Source organism: Neophocaena asiaeorientalis, unplaced genomic scaffold (genome assembly GCF_003031525.2).
Source record: "Neophocaena asiaeorientalis asiaeorientalis breed wild unplaced genomic scaffold, Neophocaena_asiaeorientalis_V1.1 scaffold975, whole genome shotgun sequence".
Taxonomy (NCBI): domain Eukaryota; kingdom Metazoa; phylum Chordata; class Mammalia; order Artiodactyla; family Phocoenidae; genus Neophocaena; species Neophocaena asiaeorientalis.
Genome location: NW_020173266.1, coordinates 947,545 through 961,113, shown reverse-complemented (window position 1 = coordinate 961,113; position 13,569 = coordinate 947,545). Strand labels below are relative to the sequence as shown.

The 13,569-nt window shown below is 39.2% G+C and overlaps 1 protein-coding gene and 1 pseudogene across 4 annotated transcripts in view; both read left to right on the top strand.

Annotated features, from left to right (window-relative positions):
- Window positions 1–13,569, top strand: part of ANK2 (ankyrin 2) — a 238,632-nt gene that overhangs the window by 184,067 nt on the left and 40,996 nt on the right. For all 4 annotated transcript variants that reach the window (XM_024745661.1, XM_024745659.1, XM_024745658.1 and 1 more), the window contains exons 26-30: window positions 4,368–4,592; window positions 7,359–7,513; window positions 10,046–10,257; window positions 10,562–10,766; window positions 12,898–12,994. In XM_024745661.1, the coding sequence (XP_024601429.1) occupies window positions 4,368–4,592; window positions 7,359–7,513; window positions 10,046–10,257; window positions 10,562–10,766; window positions 12,898–12,994 (894 nt within the window). The remainder of the gene's footprint in view (window positions 1–4,367; window positions 4,593–7,358; window positions 7,514–10,045; window positions 10,258–10,561; window positions 10,767–12,897; window positions 12,995–13,569) is intronic.
- On the top strand, window positions 1,132–1,965 carry LOC112400111 (ER membrane protein complex subunit 3 pseudogene; annotated as a pseudogene).

Genomic DNA, 13,569 nt, shown 5'->3' with positions numbered 1-13,569 from the left:
CCCCCAAAAAAAAAAAAAAAAAAAAAATCAGTCAATGACACAAAATCAGAGAAAGTAATCAAACATATAGTTACTTTAACATTGTTACAGCCAAGAACATAGCTACTTCAATTCATTCCTTAGAGCGGCGGTCTCTAACGTTTTGGGCACCAGGGACCAGTTTCATGGAAGACAGTTTTTCCACAGACAGTGGTCAGGGGGATGGTTTGGGGATGACTCAGTGCGTTACATTTATTGTGCCCTTTATTTCTATTATTATTACATTGTAACATATAATGAAGTAATTATACAGCTCACCATAATGCTGACAGGAGGCGGAGCTCAGGCAGTAATGCGAGCGATGGGGAGCGGCTGTAAATACAGATGAAGCTTCACTCATTTGCCTGCCACTCACCTCCTGCTGTGTGGCCTGGTTCCTAACAAGCCATGGACAGATACCTGTTCATGGCCCGGGGGTTGGGGACCCCTGCTTTATCCTGCACCTCTAGAAGATGTTCTAAATGGAGATGTTATATAGGCCCTAAGCCATCACTGGAATAAACATAGTGGAAATGTAACAGCATGTAACATGAATTGGGAAATTCCCTAAATGCCTTCAAATGGTACAAATAGTATTGAAGATTGATAATATCAAGCAGATGTATTATGGTTCCTTACTAGTTTGAGTCCCTATTCTTCACCAGTGCTGCTAGTATTCAAAAGACGAAACAAAATCAGAGAAAGTAGAGAAAGTCAGAAATGTAGCAATGAGTTTGGAATAGCACTGGTTGAAACTTAAGTCACTTTTTTCTAGTTTTTATAAAAATCAACATAAATATCATAGTCAAAAGAAAATAGTAAAATGGAAAAGAAACCTTTATAGTCATCTAGAAGCATTGCCAGTTCTCTCATTCTTTTGAGCAATAGTGCATTTTAAAAGGCAAATAGAAAATAATTTTTTAAGAATTCCTACTTAGTGGGCGGCCTGGCGGTGGGCAGGGCGCAAGGGCCGAGGCTGTGGTTTTGTCCCAGGCTCACCTGGCTGAGGGTCGTGAGAAGGCCCAGAGGCAAACTTGACGAGGAGTCCCACAGCCCGCGCCCCGGTGAAGATCAACCCAGCTACAGCGGGCCAGGAGCCGGCTCTCTGTGAAAATGGCAGGACCGGAGCTGCTGCTCGACTCCAACATCTGCCTCTGGGTGGTCCTGCCCATCATTATCATCACCTTCTTCATGGGCATGATTTGCCACTACATGTCCATCCTGCTGCAGAGTGACAAGAAGCTCACCCAGGAGCAAGTCTCCAACAGTCAAGTCCTAATTCGAAGCAGAGTCCTCAGGGAAAATGGAAAATACATTCCCGAACAGTCTTTCCTGACACGAAAATATTACTTCAACAACCCAGAGGATGGGTTTTTTCAAAAAACTAGAAGGAAGGTTGTGCCTCCTTCTCTTATGACTGATCCCACTATGCTCACCAATACGATGAAAGGCAATGTCACAAATGTCCTCCCTCTGATTCTTATTGGTGGATGGATCAACATGACATTTTCAGGCTTTGTCATAACCAAGGTCCTGTTTCCACTGACCCTCTGTTTTAAGCCTATGCTACAGCAAGAAATTGAACTACTCACATTAGATGCCTCCTGGGTGAGTTCTGCATCCTGGTATTTCCTCAGTGTCTTTGGGCTTTGGAGCATTTACTCTGTGATTTTGGGCCAAGATAATGCTGCTGACCAATCACGGATAATGCAGCAACAGATGACTGGAGCAGCCATGGCCATGCTCGCAGACACCAATAAAGCTTTTAAGACAGAGTGGGAAGCTTTGGAGCTGACGGACCACCAGTGGGCACTAGATGGTGTCAGAAAGGAGCTTATGGCCAAAGACCTCCACTTCGAAGGCATGTTCAAAAAGGAATTACAGACTTCTATGTTTTTGAAGACGAAGCAGGGGTTAGCTGTGTCAGGAACTCGGAGTAGCGCTTAACCTTGTAACTTTTGTTTTGAGCCGGAGCCTCTCGGAATAAAAAGTGGGATGCATGAGCCGGCGGGTGTGCAGCAAGGATTGTTCTTGTCTGAGCCGGGTTCCCCTTTATGTTTGAAACCAGAGGAAACATTAGGAGTGTGTGCTGGGTGACTTGCCCAGAAACAGCTATTTTTGAAATATTTTAAATTTTCCTTCTGGTGACTGTAGTAATAAAAGTAAGAGAGGGGGGGAAACTCAAGCTAGTGATAATATATAAAACTTAGCAAAAATTAAGAAATTTCAGAAAAAGTGTTGTCAGTTAAACCTAATTATTATGTACAGTCATTCTGAATTCTAAACCACAGTAAACTCCTGATTTCTTGGGATCCAAAAAAAAAAAGCCTACTTAAACACTAGTAATAAGAAAAGCAGCCAACATTTTCTCATTGTGATTTGATAAAGACCAGAAGTATCCACACTTCAGGATTTAACTTTTGATTATACTCCCCAGTTTGTGCCCCATACTAAAACCTTAGAGGACTGGGTATGACTTGGTAGGTCTAGACCGGCTCCTGCATGTGGGAAGAAGTGTGTCGCCTCTTCTCATGGTCTCATCCTGCACGACCTGCTTCAGACGGGCAATCTGGGCTCCTTCACATTCATTTGTATTACTAGCAACAGGGTTTCTGTTTAATAGCATGCTTAATGAGTTGTGTTCTGCTATAAAGAGGACGCTAAGGTATTTTTCCTTCACTTATCTAAAAATAACATAAATGTATTGTGTTTCTATCCCATAACTTACTTTGATGAAATACCTTTCAAATGTTTTACATGTTGTCATGGATGCAGTATCTAGGTGTGATGAATCTGGTATAGTTCTGTGCTGGTTAAGCTATCATTAGATCCATAATACACCTGTATGGTGCTTTCCTCTTTCTGTTTTGGTATAAAAAGCTTGCAAATGCAAGGAGAATTGGGAAAGACAGTAATGTTATTTGTGTAAGGGTGTGCACACTGTGTGTGTCTTTGTGTCTATGTGTATGACCGTCAGATTGCCTGGTTTAATTTTTGCTCCTTGACAAAGTGCGTGCTTCCAAGGCTTTAATGAGTGTTACACTAACATAGTGAGAAGAACTCAAACTAAGCTGCAGGAACAGCCCAAAGGAAACAACTTCAAAGTTAAGACAAACCCTTTCTCTTGGTACACTTAAAATAAACAAACCAAGTCACCTTGGATCATTATTCCCCTATTTACAAGTAATTAGCTTGGCAAAAAAGGAGCAAAAATAATAGAGATGCCTTTACATTTCTAAATTACTACCTATGACTTTCCATATTCAATTTATTATAATTTGGGGAAAATCATGATGCACAGATATCCTCCATTAGCATGAGCCCAGGTTTTCCCACGTCAAAACCCAGAATAGAGGGTATTTATAATCTTCGTTTCCTATCTACCCCTTCAATTAGAATGGTATAGCAGGGTTTCCCTGGTGGCACAGTGGTTGAGAGTCCGCCTGCCGATGCAGGGGACACGGGTTCGTGCCCCGGTCCGGGAGGATCCCACGTGCCGCGGAGCGGCTGGGCCCCAGAGCCTGCGCGTCGGAGCCTGTGCTCTGCGGCGGGAGAGGCCAGGGCAGTGAGAGGCCCGCGTACCGCAAAAAAAAAAAAAAAAAAAAAAAAAAAGGTATAGCAGAGAGATTTCTACGTAAGAAGTGAAAAAGTGCATTTTAACCAGTAAATTGGTTCTATCCAAAACATTTGATTATTTTGCTTTTCCTCTTTTTTTTCTTAGAATGTAATGAGTTAAAAACCTGCATCCAGGGTAAGACGATGTTGGAGCAGGATGCATGTACATGGGTTCGATCTTGGGAGAAGGCCTGTGAAAAATTTTAAGTCATAAAATTATAGTAAAATGATCTGGACAAGATGTAATTTTTAAAAGTCAAGTTGAGTTTACTTAGAAAAGCTGCAATTTAGTCTTTCCCCTCTGCTCTATCCTTATATTATTTCAAAATATGGATTTTTTTCAGGACACACATAGAAGGAAGCAAAAGTATTTGCATTTATAACAAAAGGAAACTAATCAATATTCTTTACATAATTTCATTCTACTTTCTGAGTCAATTGGATATATTTTTAATTTATAATTTATATTTAATATTACCATTATCAAAAAAAATTAGAACTCTTCTTTAGCTACAGATCAAAAAATACAAAAATTAAAACAACAACCAAACTAAAATAAAGGCATTGGTATAAAGCAAAATAACTTTTAAGGGCCAATTTTTGGCCACCATGCATATAGATAAAAAAGAGATGTTTTAAGAACAGAGCATTATGGAAAAAAAATAACTTGACAAAGCTTGTTTACCTGCCATTGATATTTCTAAACACATCTAACCTTCTATTTTAATTTTTAGTTTCCTGGTTAGTTTTATGGTGGACGCCCGAGGTGGTGCTATGCGAGGATGCAGACACAATGGGCTCCGCATCATCATTCCGCCTCGGAAGTGTACTGCCCCAACACGAGTCACCTGCCGACTGGTCAAACGCCATAGACTGGCGACAATGCCTCCAATGGTGGAAGGAGAAGGCCTGGCCAGTCGCCTGATTGAAGTCGGACCTTCGGGTGCTCAGTTCCTTGGGTAAGGGTTTCTGATAAACCTCCCACTTAGTCACCGATGAGCTTGTGTCCTCCACATGAAATCACTAGGATGGAATGGAAAAAGGTACGTCAAAACATTTTGAAAGAAGATTGGCCCCTATGAAATTTCTTTAAGAATTGGAAGTAATGCCTCAATGCTTGACTCCACTTAAATGCCTCTTATTTTAAGGCATTAATGGATTAAACATTCAGGTTAACTGTTATTTACTCTTTCTCTTTGAATGTGATAGTAGGTGCTAGTCTCCCAATATGAATAATCATGTTTTGGTCGATGGTAGGTATTTTTTGAATCTGGGATTTAAGTGGTGAAGTCATAGAGAAAAAAATACAGTTGGCCCTTGAACAATGCAGGGGTTAGAGGTGCTGACCCTCCACACAGTCAAAACTTTGCATACACCTTAGAGTCGGCCTGTGTGGTCTTGTAATATTTACTATTGAAAAAAATCAGGGCATAAGTGGACCTGCCTAGTCATTCAAGGGTCAACTGTACTAGTCTATTCCAAATATAAAGTCTTGTATAGTTACAAAACAGAATCATTATCTTCACTTTGGAGAGCAGTGTTCTTTATAGAACATCCAAAAATTTAGTCTATGTGATTTGTCTTTTCTGTTGTCAGAATTGCTACCTTGAGTCTTGTGATTATACTGGCATTTTATTTAGCCATAGTATTCATTAAGAGGACCAAATCAAGAATAACCTTCGCCATGCTCATTTTAGCAATTTTGAGCAGAAATAAACATTTCTTCTTTCTTCTGTTTGTTTGTATGGCTGCTATTTTATTAAGTGGTATCTCAGTATGCCAAGAAGTGAGTAGCTACTGCTGAAAACTGACAAAACAATGAAGTTTTGGAGGGGGACAAGTTTCAAAATATTTTGAAACAAATCAATTGTATTTAAGTCTTGTCATATCAACTCTTTGTGCTCAAAAACTGGGAGAAAATTCTATTAATCGTGAACTCTTGCTTTGCCAATGTCATACTGGGGAGAGGATTTCTTGCTTTAGAACTCAGGAAATGTTCTAAAGCCTTGTAATTTGGAGCAACCTGTTAACAGGTTGCTCCAAATTATGTTCACACGTGAAAAGGGGTGTGTCTGTATTTCCCAATTATGGAAACCACTCCCCATGTCCCATCAGACAGACCAGAGATTTAGAAGGAGCCTGTGAAGTTCTGGGTTGCATCAGAAGATGCCATCATGGTTGGAGTAATTCCCCAGTGGTTCCTTTCATTCTGTATGTACCAGGTCCTTTCCCTTCCCTCATGTGCAGGTAGTTGTAGGCTTTTGAATACTCGTCACATCTGTTGAGGAATATCCATAAAAACTTCTGGCCTCGCTATGGAGTCAGAGTTTTTACTGTATCCCCAACAGCTCTGTCTTTCCAGTGGAGCATATTTTTTTCTTTTTTGGCTCATGCCCTGGCAGTGAACCTAAGTAGGGACAGATCTGACCCCCATGCTCCCTCCTTCCACACGCCTCCATTGTACACTCTGGGTCTCTGTTCTTGCTCTTTGTGACCAATGGAGGGGGCAGAACCAAATGCAGTGTGAAACCAAACTTCACCCTGTTCATCAGCTGGTGATGCTGGGGTTCTGTGGAAAACAACACCTGAAGCTTACTTATGTTCTTTCTTTCACTGCTGCTTTGGATGTACTCAGTAAACTTCACCTGCCAACGGCTCCTCCCCCACTTAATGAGGGAGAAAGTTTGGTCAGCCGCATCCTTCAGCTGGGGCCTCCTGGAACCAAATTCCTTGGGTAGGAGTGACTTAAAACAAATTGATGGCTGCCGGCCCCCATTCTTCTCCTTCTTCTGCAATATGATTTCTCTTTTTGTCATTGTGCCCATGACATGTCCCTCTCTATGATTTAAATTCTGTATAACCTATCTTTAGTGGACCATTTCTGACCCTTGTGGTATGTGACTTTTATTTTCGAGTGATGTTTTTCTATCTTTTTCCTTAAAGTGCTGTGACCTTCATTTTCGTTTAAAGCATGAGATCTGCCTAGTTGTACTATGTGCTAGTTATGATGTGACTATGATAAATTGGGAGTCTGTATCAAAGCAACCTGGACTGAAAAATCCAAAGCCTCTCTAAATTTTGAGAGTGACCTAAAAAGCAGTAGGGAAGTGCATGTTCTGGATCCTGAATATAATAGGCATTGGACACAAATTGGGCTGCCTGCTGAGGTGCTCAATTAGGGCCACACTGTGTACACATGCCTATTGTTTTCTTGAATGGAGAAAACATAAGGAAAAGAATCCCATGAGTGCATGTCTTTCTAGTTACCAAGTAGTTGACTTTTCTGACATCTCCTCATTTACAACACATCAAATTACACAGCGTATGAGCCATTTTCCCTCTTAAACCATTTTGTCATTTTGTACCTTGTAGAAAACATTTTAAGTGATTGGCACACCTCATAGATATGCATGTACATTTCTTTTGGTTAAATGTGTTATCCTTGCATTTATCAAAGGAGAAGTTCCAGAATGCCACATGCACTCACAGAGAAACAGCATTGGCTTAAGGTAACAGCGTGGCCCTGAGGATTGGTGCCCCTGAGGTGAAGTGCTAGCTACTGCGGGACCATTTGCTAGCCTCAGGGCTTCAGAGGATGGCCCACTAGGTCCCTGTCCCCAGAAAGAGAAGAATTCCAGGTCACTTTGCAACAGACAGAGTCAAGGTGCTTGTCTCGATATTGGTTAGCTCCTGTCCACACTGAATGTTCTGCCTTACTGTGTCAGGCCTGTGATCGTGGAGATCCCTCATTTTGCTGCCCTTCGAGGAAAAGAGAGGGAACTGGTTGTCCTGCGCAGTGAGAATGGGGACAGCTGGAAAGAGCATTACTGCGACTACACTGAAGATGAACTGAATGAAATCCTTAATGGCATGGATGAAGGTACTTCATATTAAACGTTTTAAAAGAACTCTGAAGCGAAAGCATGATAATGATGCGTTTCTTTATGTCCTATGGGCGTGTGTGTGTGTGTATTGCCTAGTCCAGCTTAGGTCTGCTCGCCCTTGCACAGTAAAGCCAATCTACTGATCCCAGGTTGTGGTGAAGGAAAGTGCAGTGTTTATTGCAGGTACCAAACAAGGAGTCTGGGTCTTTTGAGCATTAGCTGCCCAGACACCTCGTTTGGCACCTGCAATAAACGCCACAATTTCCTTCACCACAACCTGGTGTCAGTAGATTGGCTCTACTGCAAAAGGGTAAGCAGACCCAAGTTTGGTTTAGTAACAAATGTGTCCCTTTGTTATTTTACCACAGCAAGTATTCTTGTATGTTCCAATGGTGATGTGTTGGAGTATACAATATATTTGTCTAGTCTTACTTTTGTTAACATTTGGGAAAATAAAATCATTAATAGTAAATATCTCATTTTAACAAAAAGATACAGCCCATCTCTATCTTTAATGTAAACTTTTCTAAAACGTGAGATAGGATAGATATTTTTGTTTCATAACAAAACGACTGATACTGGATAATAAATCCATGATTTTTAAAAATGCCTAACTTGAACGTTTAGATATTTAAGACACTGATAAAAAGTGTTAAGCTTTTCTGTAGGTAAACCTACATATAACCATAACTACTGCATTATAAGATAATGTAATTTTTAACTTTCTATTAAGGAGATAGGAAAATTAAGTTCAGTCACACTTTATATATAATTTGAACAGGGAGTTAGTTAGGGTTGAATTTCATATACAAACCTACACATATAGTTAAGGAACTTATTTTTCATTAGGGCTTTAATCTCTGTAAATCCCAAATCCAGCTTAGGCCATTTAGCCCCAGGTTGAAATATCTCAGTTTGACTAGAGGGAGGTGCCTCATTCTTAGGCCTCCTGAGGTTGCACAGAGATGAGGTCTCTCAGTCCTGATAACTGCAGGTATGTTGCACTTTATGTAACTACAGAAATAGGGCAGGTTCTTTGCCTAAGTGCCAAGAGCATACCAAAGTTTGTACAGAGGTAGACACACAGCTGTGTGGCTATTTGTCAAGTTTTATCAGTCTTCCAGGACCACCGGCTGTAGCTTCAGGTATGGCTCATGAATAGCGAAGTGTAGCGTGACAGCAGCTGCTCTAACATTTCTTTCTGCACCCTGCTGAGGCTGAATAAGAAGAGAGGCCAGGCTTACCCTATCCAAGAGGTGGATGGAAGAGGAAATTATGCCTTCTAGATGTGTAGGTCAGCATCTTCCACGCAAGATGAAAAGATCAGGATTCTTACTGATAAGGCTTGTTCTGTGCAGTATTTAGCTGCTTCTACTCCTTGAAACCATTTCTTTTGCTTGCATTTAGTTTAGGATATTTCCATCTGAAGTATTTACCTGTCATTAACACTGCCATCTTGTCCTTGGATGGGGACCCACTCTTATAACTTTTTACATATGTAAAAGGCTCATTTTAAAACAGAGAATAGGATTTGTATATTTTTATGTTCATTATGTGTGGTAACCTGTTCTTTTAGAAGTATAAGCTAGTATTTGCCAATGCATCGATCTTCAATCATGAATGATCAGATCCTGGGACTTCTGACTTTTGCTATCTAGTTATATTCAATAGTTAAGAAAAACATGATTGTTGTTCATGCCTCTATAAGAATTGTAAATGATTTCTAAAAACGAATAAAGTTCCATAATCCCTTAAAATTCAGTGATCCACTTAGTTCAAATTTTCAGCATTTTAAACCAGTCAGATTTATTGTATTGCCCTACATATCTACACTAATACAATTTATAAAGAGCCCATTATCCCATTCTCCTGATGTTAGATGATCTGTTTGGTAAGTTAATGGTTTCAGGGGAATATTGAATCCCTGAATTTATAGTCACTGATTTTTTTTTTTAATATCCACAGTGATTATCTCAGAGACAACCATGCCACTGGAATGAACACACAAACACGAATCTTGCCCTTCCAAGACAGATTTTATTCATGCACTGCTCCCCTGAGAACTGAAAGGGCCACGTTACTTCTTAAAACCACAATAACTGGTTTTTGAGCTAACTTTGAAATTTGCACAGAAAAGGAGCCCATAACAAATTTCCTCTCCATCTTGTTGAGCTGAGAATAGAACAGGTTCATTTTCATTCCAGGTTTGCCCTCAAACCCCCTCACTTACAAAGGCAGCCCTGCAATACCGCATCTGGAACTAGATGCTTTTCTTTCACAGTGCCCTGGAAAGACCTAGTTTCCACAAAGAGAGAAAATGTGCCAGCTAAATGCTGACAGGTCTTGAAAGATTGCAGTCGTTTTTCAGGTGTTGTTAGGATAGCCTTACTTTTTAAATTTTCCTATTATTTAAAAAAGGAAGTGTTTTGTTACAACACCTGTTCACTATTAACTATGCCAGTGAGTCTGCTAGAATGCTTTCAGAAGGAAATCCTTGCTATATGAAGAAGGGTCATTTCTTGTCTCAGTGCTGGATAGCCCGGAAGACCTAGAAAAGAAACGGATCTGCCGCATCATCACCCGTGACTTCCCACAGTACTTTGCAGTGGTGTCTCGCATCAAACAGGACAGCAACCTGATTGGCCCAGAGGGAGGCGTGCTGAGCAGCACAGTGGTACCCCAGGTGCAGGCCGTCTTCCCAGAGGGGGCACTAACCAAGCGGATCCGTGTAGGCCTACAGGTATGCCCACATCAAGATGCAAGTTAACCGAACATGGATTTTATTCCAGTGATTAAAAATCAACTTTTCAAATGGGAATTAAATGGTTAAAGAATCAAATTATTCCTGGGGGAGCAAAAGCTGCCCTAGGAGATCATATGTCTCATAAAGTTTTAGATGAGTGTTTGGTAACAGTAGTAAACTTTCAGTTGCCATATTTGAAGCCAGAAAACTGATTTATGAAATAAAGAGCAATGCATTAAGAAATTTGACATGGAATATAATCATATATTGTTTATTTTAATTTTTTTTTGTCTTTTAAAAGGCTCAACCTATGCACAGTGAGTTGGTTAAGAAGATCCTAGGCAACAAAGCTACCTTCAGCCCTATAGTCACTTTGGAACCTAGAAGAAGAAAATTTCACAAGCCAATTACCATGACCATTCCTGTCCCCAAAGCTTCAAGTGATGTCATGTTGAATGGTTTTGGGGGAGATGCACCAACCTTAAGATTACTATGCAGCATCACAGGTGAGTCACATGTGACTACTGTAGGAGAAAGTTCTGAAAGAAGAAACTTAGATTGTCATAAATATTAAATTACTTTGGTCGTAAGATGCCTGTAAGGTTATATGCATTAATTCAGGAAAGGCACTCTAACTAGGGGAAAGGAAATGAGCTAATATTTACTAAATAAAGCCTGTATGCGAAACTTTTAGACACTTCATATACATTGTTGTTTTTATCTCCACAGTAGCCCTGTGAGGAGACTTTAATCCTATTTTGCTGAAAAGGAAACCAAGATTGAGAGAAATTCTATAACTTGCCTGAGATTATACCGTAAATATCTAGCAGAGTTGAGATTCAAACCCAAGCCCATATTCCTCAAAACCCAAGCTTTAAGCCTTCTTTGAAGACATCATCCTATACCTGTTGAAAAATAAATAATATCTTGTATAATTATACCCAATAATTCAAACTTTTCTATCCAGGAATTGGTTATGTCTTTATAATTGATGTGCTGAACTAACTTTGGAAAAACAAAATGAAGGTTTTTAGTGATTAACTGAACATTGGTCTTTTCAGTTGGAAGTTGTAGTAGCTTTCAGTCAGCTACCAAACTCCAGAAAGACATTCCCAGAATATTGGTTGTCTCTGCCAATAATACCACCACAAATGGTGAGAGGTGAAAAATCCACACAAGTAACCTGTGTTAGAACTACACAATTTGGCTGATAATTTCCCTAATTAACAATAACTACATGGTATTGGCTTTCAGTAAATATTCATACTGTTGTCAGTAGGAATAATGACCATCTCTGCTTGCTTAAGTATTGTTAGAATTTTTTTTTCATTTCTCCTTCATATCAGCAGAAATGTTTACCCTTTTTTTATTCTCTCTTTCATTCTTCCTTCTTATTAATGTTTTTTCTGTACTCTTGATAGCGAATCATTGAGACTTTACCGCATAAGTTTAATAATATGACATAATTTTAACGTACATGGACTAAAATGAGGGTAGTGGGAAATCATATGCTTTACCTATGGCCTCTTCCCAATTACTCATTTCTGGTTATTACATAGCATTCCTGGGTATCTTTCCCATACTTTTTGGTCCATGTGTATATGATTAACCTTCCTACAATGTGCAGCATAATAGTGTGGATGCAAAACAAGTCAGATTGAAAAATGTCCGTGGCACATCCTGCCCTTATAGATGATAAAATGGAGATACCACCTGGGCCTAGGCACCATCTGATCTAGTTATTCCAGCCCTCTGTCTTTGGATGGATTTGTAGTAAACAATTTCTTTAATTTATCTATTAATTTTTACAAATATGTTAACCTGGGTGTTTGGATTTTTGTGTTTTGCTCGGTTATATTTTATGGTTCTGCTTACAGTGTATATTTTAGAGGCCTCCAAGAATAAGTTTCCATGACCTTTGTTTGATAACTCATTCCCTTCTTTAAGAAACCTTAGTCAAAATTGGTTTTCATCTCAAACATATATTTCTCCTGCAGTGCTTGAAGACGGTTTTGTCCTATCTATGCCAACTTAATTTCTCAGTAGAAATAAAAGTCAGCATCACCCTCCATAGTGATTTGTCTGTGCACAGAGGTCATCCTTTGGCATTCAGTCATTTGCTCATTCACTTTGCAGTATTTATTGGGCTCTTAATATTTTCCAAGCACTTTTTTTGCCAGCCTTCAATTACAAATTGAGAGGAAGTTTTCTTTCTTGAAAATAATTGCATAAAATATGAAGTTAAAGAACAAAAGAATATTTGGATTTTTGTTTTAACGAAGTATTCAGCTCCTTGGTTGGTCAAAGGATCTTTTAAAATCATCAATTGTATATAATTCAAAATTATCTTCAGAGCCTCGCAATTACAATCAAATCTTTAGAATGTCAGCAGAGAATAGAGTGCCTAGTAATTTGAAGCAGTTATTCAAATGACCTCCCTTAAATTTAGTTCCATGAAGTGTGGTGTTTGCTGTTTGTTTTCAATGCGTCATTTTTTAGCATACAGTTTTTAGTCATTTTGCTTCCAATGTGTCATCTTGAAGGGTGAGTGAACATAGCTACTACCACAGAGACTTTATTTTACAATGCAGGGTCTGGAGTTTTGCCTAATTTTTTTCAACAATCATATTATTTCAGGTGGAACCACCCCTGCTCAGTGGGAAGATATTACAGGAACTACGCCATTAACATTTGTCAATGAATGTGTTTCCTTTACAACTAATGTGTCTGCCAGGTATGGTTATACTCCACAGAAAAACCTACTGTGAAATGCCCCCGATGTCTTTTATTTTGTTCCTTACATTCTTTAAAAGTCATTTTTTTTGGTATGGTTATAAATATGATCTGCATTTACCTTCATATTATAAACTAGACCTGCCAGTAAATGTAATAGTGATAATGCAATAACAAAGTACAGCCAGTCAGATTAAAATCTAAAGAAAATAAATGATTGTTGGCTATTACTGTATGACCCAGACTCTGGTTTTAGCAGCCACTGCTGATTTTTCCAGTCCCAAAGGTCTTAGGAATGATAGATTTCCTGTTGTCAACAAAATAGCCTGAACTACTTTTTCCAACAGAATGATAACCAAAACACAAAGCGTATCATGGTTTGCTTAAACAGTGTAGAGGTTTCGGTGATGTTTATGCACCGAATATGCATTTACATATTGCCACTTATGTATCACGCATCTTTAAAAAGCTATTTAGTTTTATTGCATGTGTATACACTAACTCAGTTTATTAATATGAGTTTTCATTTGCATGATCGTTAATAGATTGCCAAGCATTTTCCCATTTCTTTAATTT